Consider the following 8,408-nt stretch of genomic DNA (forward strand, 5'->3'; position numbering starts at 1 on the left):
CATTTTAGCCTTTTTGGCCAGGGTGAAGGGAGTATCTGCCATCAAACAAGAAGACAGCCGCATGTAACTACGACGGTGTTTGCTAGTTCACCTTACATGCATTAATGTAATAATGTGGTTAGCCTACTCAACCTAAATTACACACGGACAACATTAAGCTACTCACGGAGAGAAGAACGGCTGCTGCTGCCATCATCATCCGTCATCATTTGTGCTACACTGGCAGGGCCAAGGGCCAGGACTCTACTCTTTGGGTTTTTGGGGGATGTTGCTAACTCCGGGTCAGATAACAGGTAACCCACGCGCAGTAGATGTGCTCGGTGTGAGGTCTCGCAGCAAGCTATCAAATATGGCGCATTTCTCGGCTTTTAACAAAATGCTATACGCCAGGTGTTTCATCAGATTCGAGGTGTTACCTCCTTTGACAGTATCACAGTATCACCTTAAAGCACTTGTTGCAGGCTGCTGAGTTTGCATCTTTTGCTGTGAAGTACAGCCAGACTTTGACCACTTTGCTTTGGGCATTTTTAATCTGTAGCTCTGCTCTAAAAGAACGTACATACCTGGGCCCGCCTACTATCCTCGGAAAGGTAAAATGATTGGTTGGAATCCAAAGTGTGTGACATCTCAGGAAAAAAAAAAAAAGCACCGAAATAAAGCACCGAAATGTGCGCTGCTTTTCGGTCTGGTTACTACCGTTTATGTCAGAACCGATACCGGTACCCATCCCTACTTACCATAGTATATAGACAGTGTATACCACAATAAATTGGTACTACAGTAGTAGTTAAAATCCGGACATCTTGTCCTTCATCTTATATTTGCCTGGTTCTTCTCTGTGACCTTTATAGTGCACTTTAGTAGGAACAATGAGTTTGTAAAATGTGTATTTAATTCACAATGCAAAATGTTTAAAATCATAAGTTTTAGATGTCAAATAAATGTTACCAGCATCTGATAAGAGATCAATTCCTTCAATGTGAAAACTTGCTGCTTCCTGCTCTAACCATAATGTAAAATGTTTCTGTGCTAGTATGCTAACAACCACAGACACATTTGCACACAGACTTCATACAAAAACCACACATACGTATGCATCTGTTTCCTTCATACCATTGCTCTCTCTTATTTTCCACACGCTAACCCTGATCTCTTCTTGTTTAACCTTAAATATTAGGATTTATTTGCAACAGGCTAAAGTCTTTACAGCACCCACACACACACACACACACACACACACACACACACACACACACACACACACACACACACACACACACACACACACACACACACAGAAACAGGCACACACACATCTACCCTATCCTATATCTTCGTCACCTCTTGTATTTTAATCATAGCATTTATGAATGAACAGAAATGTCTAGTTTATCATTAATTAATTGAAGTGTAGTTAAGCAGCATTTGGCAGATTTTTTATTCTTTCTCTGAACCAGCAGATGGTGCATCGCTCGCTGGGCTTTGAAGGATTTCTTTTTCTATCTGACACCTGCCATATTTGCTGCATTCATAGCTGGCTACAGCAGAGAAACCAGGCACAGCAGATTTCCTGTTTATGAATTCCACTTTTCTTACATTCAGATAAATTTGTGTGGATTAAAAATGATTCTGCTTCTGAGTTTTTGGATTGTTACAGGTAAGCTGAATGAAAATGTTTGTGTTTTTTGCATAACTAATGCCAAACTTAACCTAATGTTAATTTATCAAATCATTTTTTAAAGATATGTATCAGAGATTTCATTAGGGAAATGACTGTCACTGTAAAGAATGAATAAAAGTTTAATAAGTGAAATTAAATGTAAAAATTATTACTCTCAGCCTAACGTGCTATTAAAAACCCGCTGAAATATATCAAAGTGTTTTCCTTTATCATACACTTACTTCAATATATGTATTGTATTTATGGTGTGATTTTAAAGTGTAATAATGTGTTTTAATACTTTTGCTGCACGGTTTCCTCTTAGGTCTCATGGCAGAGGACCCAACAGCGACATATTATCAGCTGAAAGACAGCTCAGTGTGTCTGAATGTCAGGAAACCGCCACCATATAAACGTGGTGAATGGAAATTTAACACGATATTTATTGCTGATGATACAGAAACCAATCCAAATTACAAACACAGAGTGACTTATAGTGCTGGGAACCTCTCCCTGTGTATTAATAACCTGGCTGATACAGACACTGGCATATATGAACTCTCATACCGCTTTAACTATATTACAGTGTCAGAGAAACATCAAGTCATTGTTCAAGGTAAGATATAAGAAGAACTTTGTCTTTAGCCTTTAGACATGAATCTGTTTCACATATTATATTTTTCTGGATTTAGTAGCATTTGTCTTACTAAATTTAAAATTCAAATTTTTTTAAAGCTTTTAAATTTACTTGTGACTGAAGGGAAAACAGAATCAGTTCTTGTCTTTAACCACAACATCATATATCCTACACAGCAAAATCTCCAGTGTTAAATTAACACTGGAGATTTTGCTGGCTAACACTGAGCAGTGCTGATTTTCTAACACTGGAAAAGAACTCAAAATGTTAGAAATATTCCAGTGTTAGAAAATCAGCACTGCTCAGTGTTAGTCATTGTTAATCTTCAAAACTGACTAGGTTACTTCTAAACATATAACACTGTCAAAAGTGTTGATTTAACACTCAACAGTGTTGTATTTAACACTCAGAGGAGTGGACCCATATAGACACTCTCTAGTGTTAATTTAACACTGGAGATTTTGCTGTGTACAATTTTAGAATCATCCAGGTCATTGTTAGTTCTCATTTTTGCATTCAATCATTAATTTGTCTGTTTGGCTCCATGTCACAGATGTGGTTCCCAGACCTGTCATTATAATGTCAAAGCTTGGCTCCAACCAGTCTGCTGGACTCTGCAGTATCACAGTAAACTGCTCCATCCAGGATTATTGGCTTTGGTCTGTTTGTGATAAAGACAGCTGCAGAAGATCACAGAAATCATTCAGTGAGGTCAACATCACCATCTTCACTGAGAACAGAGCTGTGGTCTGCAGAGGCAACAACCATGTTAGCACAAATAAAGCTTCTGAAAACTTAACACTGTGTAAGTATGAAATATTAATTATAAATAACTGGCTGTTGATTCTTTTCACATTAAATAAAATGCAATATTTTCTTCCACCTTTCTTAATATTTCCCCTGTTATTTATATATGTACAGTGTTGTTTCTTGTCATAAAATTATTAATTTTTTAATGTCTGAAAAGAAAAATATTGCTCAATAAAGTGTTTTTGTGTCTGCAGGTTTCAATGACTCTAATCCTGATAATAGAGAGGAAACACAACAGCCTACATCAACTAGAGTGCTTGCATTTATTATTGTTTGTGTTTTACTCGCCTTCATCTTTTTACCAGTTTCTTTCTTTTTAGTTAAAAGATTATTTTCAACAAAATGGAAATCCTACCAGGTAAGCTGCATTCACTAACAGATTTATATCTGTGTATATTTTATATTATATAACTTGTGCAGTGCCACAGTTATGTGGTGTCATAATGTGACTGAATATTTGACTTCATTATTTACAGGCTCCAACAAATACTATCCGCTCAATACAAAGCCAGCCCATTAGTACTCTGCCATCATCTCAGTCTAGATCCTCTACTGCGTCTTCATCAAGTGATGCTGACCCTGCTTATGAGAACGCAGACATCCTTCAGTACAGCCAGACCAACAGCCCAGGAGAGCAAATTAACTCCATGGCAAGCTACACAATAGATACCATCTACACTCTTCCAGGAGTGAAAAGCTCTTCTGCTGGCAACAACACACAAAATACTTCAGAGACTGCCACAGTGGAGGAGGCACAACAACGGCCCACACAGGTCGACACAGTTTACAGTGTGTTGCAGAAACCAAAAAATCTGAATGTATAGCACCACCCAGAGGCCAAACTGGACTTTTGAACAGTGAGAAACAAAAGTAAACGAGAGAACAGAAACTGTACAAAGAGAGTGAACATTTTGTATTAACACACAAATATTCCAAAAATGACCAAAGCGCTAAAACAAATAAAAGTTTAGTTTAGTTAGTGGACACTTGACAATACTTTTTGAAAATGAAAATAACACTGTATATATTGTTGTTGTTTTTTTTTTTTTTTTTACGTTTATGCTTTGTATAAAGTGTGTTGCTTATGAAATCCATGAAGCTCTACAGAGTAAATAAAGTTTTTATTTATGTAATAAACACATTGCGAACATTGTGAGCTCTTAACCCTCTGCAGGGGAGGTGGACACACCTGAGGAACATCTGCAATCACGCCTGGCCTTAAAGCAACCGTGTGTGAAAAGTGGTCAATAAAGAGTTGCTGAAAACCATTTTCATGCAAACATCGTCGGGTTTACAATAGGACTTCTGGTCCTGAACCTCTGCGCAGAGCATCTGCAAATCGGAGCTGTACGAAGTCACTGTCATCTTTAAGACTGTAAGCTGTCGTCTGCGAGGCTTGTTTGTTTTTAACATAGTTCACGGTGGAGAACAGCTGCTCACATACATATGTGGATCCGAAGATCAACAATCCACAAATTAGGCATGCTGGTAGGCTGCTCTTGTCAGAACTAAATGCAAATGAATATGCCCATTAAATATTTTATTTTCTTCAGATATTTTTATTTTCTTAAATTACTCCATACTTGGCCTACCTGGGGCTGAAAGTCTCGATAAATGCACAGCTTTTGGCAGGTATATACTGGCTTCCACAAGTGTGACGCTTATTTTGAGTGATTGAGTGATGCAAAATAATAAAACATAATGTTATTTTAATATTTGAAGATCACAATAATCTTCCAGTTTAGAACTATAAGTTAAAAAAAAGAACTATCACAAATATAATACACTTCAACTAAATACTTATAATTTATTTTCCCAAGCCATGGGGAGCCACAGTATAAGGATAAAAGAGCCACAGGAGAACTATAACACTTTACAGTACAACATAGATTCTCTGCAGGGTTCAGTGCAGGTGAGTTGGCTGGCCAAACACAGTAAAAATATGAGCAGCAAACCATTTGTTAGTAGGTCTGGCACTGTGAGCAGGTGCTAAGTACAACTGGAAAAGGAAATTAGCATAGCCATAAAGCCAGTAGATGGTAGACAAGTCAGGTGCATTGACTCTGGACTTAATAAAAGACAGTGGGACAATGACAATCAGATGGTATGGCACCCCAAATCAATGCATGCAGAAGTGTCACACTGGATTTCAGTCATCACAGATTTTGTGGGTCTTCACTCATTTTGCCAAAAGTCGCCCTCCATACTCTAGGGTCTTAATATCTTAACTTATGCAACCAAGGCTCAAGGCTGGTCGGAGAAGCAGCAGGGCATCAGTCATCGCTGTTACTTGTGCACATTTTCTTTTTACAATTTTGTCTTCCAGTCAACCTTTTATGAATTGGTACAGTGCTCTGAACACTCAGCCTTTCAGGAATAACCTTATATGGCAAGCCCTGGTAAAAATGGAGTTTTGCATCAGGAAGGGCTTTCAATGGAAAATCTTTGCAAATCAAACATGCAGATCGTCAAGAATGAGATTTCTTGGACCGACCACCTTCGGTGCAGTTGGCCAACAGGGTTTTGGTGATAACTGTCCTACTGTTAGTGGAAGAGAAAGGAAAAAAGGAGAATGTGTTTGGAGGGAGTGAAGCTTTTCTTATATTTGATCACAAGGTGTTAATCCTGTCCCAACAACACCCAGCACATCAGTCGCTGGTTCTGGTTGTACATCCGGTCAAAAAAACAAGACAAACTGGATGGAACCGAATAGTTCAGTAATACAGTGACTTTTGCCTCCACTGGACAAACCTGTCCAAAATCAACCTGCTTAGCCAGATATGTAACTATTGCTTTACCAATCTCACATTTGGCATAATTAAGGGTTAAGGAGGCTTGAGTAAGCCACTGAAACACTGGTTCTAGGATGAATATGCGATCCGCCCAAGCATCTGTGTAGATCAGCACATCATCAGATGCACATACCAGATGTATTAAACGCTGAAATGTAGCAGGAGAGTTTTTCATGCCAAATGCTATCACGATTTACTGCATAAAATTATCAGGAGTGACAAATGCAGAAATGTTACAGGCTCCGGGGGTCATGGTAACCTGCCAGTAATCTCTAGCAGATCCAACTTAGTGATAAATTTTGCAGGACCCATACTGTCAATGCAGTCCTCTATACGAGGGAGTGGGAATGAATCAGAGACAGTTACAGCAATGACTTTAGTAGCTAATGATAAGACTAACAGGTGCCTCACCAGTACCAGGAGGTACTTTAATTTCAGCATCTGGCTCAACAACGCTTGGAAGCTGATCTAAAACACCTGTCTTGCATGCTTAATCATCCAGGTAAGTAAATCCCAAAAGATTGATTCTGTTCTTCTGGACCTGACAGCCCACTGAATGAACAAAGGGCTGTGAGGTCAGTTCCTTGATCATTAATATGCAAATTGTCATGACCATTGATCAACAACCACTGATCAAAGGGAATGTCTGCAATCACAGCATTGTAAGATGGCGAAGATGGCAATCCCCAACTTTTTGTGAATGGTCATTGAGTGGTTGTTGATCAGTGGTCACTGATCTCACAGCCCATTGTTCACTCAGTGGGCTGGTTTGAGTTATTGTGCAAATGTACTGTTTATAAGGTTGGGGAAACTTGCAATCAGCTGAGACTGCAAAAGTCACTTGGATGAGTGATGAAACATTTCTCCTATTGCAAACGTGACATCCAGATTAACAGAATATCAGGATATCAGATTCAGGCTCCAAACTTGGGGTTTCAGTGACCTGAGGGGCAGGCTAAACCTTCTCTCTTGCTATATCGTTCACCAAAATAAAATCCACCCCACTAATGGGAAAACATGGGCACACAGCCAAAGGAAATATACCACTGTACACGATTTTAATCAGTTCCATCCTTTTTGGTTTCCTAGGCACTGAGGCTGACTGTTTTTGTTTATATACCTCACAATCTGCTATTAAATGATCAGACTTAAAACAAACAACATATTTTCTGTCTGTCCTAGCATTGGACACCGGAACCCCTCCCTTTTGGGTGTGTGCAGCTAGCACTACTAGCTTTCCGTGTGTAGTCACATTGGTCATGCTCAATAAAATTGGCCTTATGGCTCAAAGGTGAACTCAACAGGCAGTGTGGCTGCTGTAGTAAGCAAACCTTTCTTCTCGTTAAGGTACACCACAATGTGCTCTGGTAGGCAATTTGTAAAATCTTTGACAGGCACCAACTCACGCACTGAATTAAGATCAGTAGCTTTACACACCATACACCATCGATCAAAAATGGTGCTCTTCTCCCTTGCAAAATCAACATATGGTTGGGCCTACTCCAACTGTTTTCAGCTGAAGCTCCTGTTCCTGTTCATGCTCCTCCCTGGAGGTATGCCAGATGAGGTTTCGGGCTAGTGTCCTGCTTAGAACCAAATGAGGACTCCAACGACAGCAGATCAAAGCAAGGCAGCGTGATTGGCCTGTCCTCAAGCACCTGTGCGACAGTTGTTGACACTAACACTGCTACAGTCTGATCTGGCAATAGCAGAGGTGAGCTAGAAGACTCTGGCAGGGTATTGATCCCCCTCTACACTAGACCAGACACTAGAGTTTGTCTGCTTGAAATGGCTACATTTCAAGCAGACAAAACCCCCCCCCAAAACTCCCTAGCAAGATAACACGCAATCAAGGGGTGGTTCCCTACAGGTGCTTGTTCAATAGCCAGGTATCTAGCTAAACTACTAAAGTAAGGATATATCCAACATGCAAAAAAGACATAAACAAATTGACAGCTGATAACACAATAACACTCACTAGCCTGGATAGATTTGAAAACAGCATTTTTGTCTGAAAATGCTCCGTGTCCACACTAGCGTTTTCAGTCGTTTTCACAGAGTTGTGTGTCCACATTGAAACGGTCAAAAATGCTTACGCTCCAGTACTGCGCATGCATGAAACGCAAGAAGATTCGACCTGCCTCATTTGTGTCAGCCGTTTATTTACTTTCCGGCTCTTTGAAATGTCGCTGCAAAATGTCGAGGAAAAGCACCGAGTTTTTTAAATGGACTAACAATGAGGTGGAGCTGTTGCTGCGAGTAACACAAAAGTACAAAGTTGCAAAAGCGAGTGAGAATTAAAGAATTTGACGAAAAGCGATCTGAAGCATGTACAGACTGATATTAAGCTTTAAGGGACTGTCAAAATTAAGCACAAACAACACAACTGCTGTATAATGCCTTCTGCTATCTTGGTTTAATTGGTCACATGACTGCATCACAGGACTAATACGCCATCGTTTTCAAAAGTCTGCGTTTTTGCTGTCCACACTGCAACGCAAAAACACTG

The 8,408-nt window shown here is 39.6% G+C and overlaps 1 protein-coding gene across 1 annotated transcript; it reads left to right on the forward strand.

Annotated features, from left to right (window-relative positions):
* Positions 1–1,294: 1,294 nt before the first annotated feature.
* si:ch1073-220m6.1 (T-lymphocyte surface antigen Ly-9) lies at positions 1,295–4,086 on the forward strand. Its single transcript, XM_040045160.1, has 5 exons — positions 1,295–1,657; positions 1,986–2,276; positions 2,851–3,102; positions 3,302–3,465; positions 3,584–4,086. The coding sequence occupies exons 1-5, from the start codon at positions 1,624–1,626 to the stop codon at positions 3,929–3,931; spliced, it is 1,089 nt and encodes a 362-aa protein (XP_039901094.1). The 5' UTR covers positions 1,295–1,623; the 3' UTR covers positions 3,932–4,086.
* The last annotated feature ends 4,322 nt before the right edge of the window (positions 4,087–8,408 follow it).

Source organism: Simochromis diagramma, unplaced genomic scaffold (genome assembly GCF_900408965.1).
Source record: "Simochromis diagramma unplaced genomic scaffold, fSimDia1.1 OVJJ01000590.1, whole genome shotgun sequence".
Lineage (NCBI taxonomy): Eukaryota > Metazoa > Chordata > Actinopteri > Cichliformes > Cichlidae > Simochromis > Simochromis diagramma.

Bases quoted from the DNA above. Each gene is read 5' to 3' on its own strand.
- si:ch1073-220m6.1 (XM_040045160.1), top strand. From the start codon at position 1,624: ATGATTCTGCTTCTGAGTTTTTGGATTGTTACAG. The intron at 1,658-1,985 runs GTAAGCTGAATG...GTTTCCTCTTAG, and splicing joins GAGTTTTTGGATTGTTACAG to GTCTCATGGCAGAGGACCCA. The intron at 2,277-2,850 runs GTAAGATATAAG...TCCATGTCACAG, and splicing joins ACATCAAGTCATTGTTCAAG to ATGTGGTTCCCAGACCTGTC.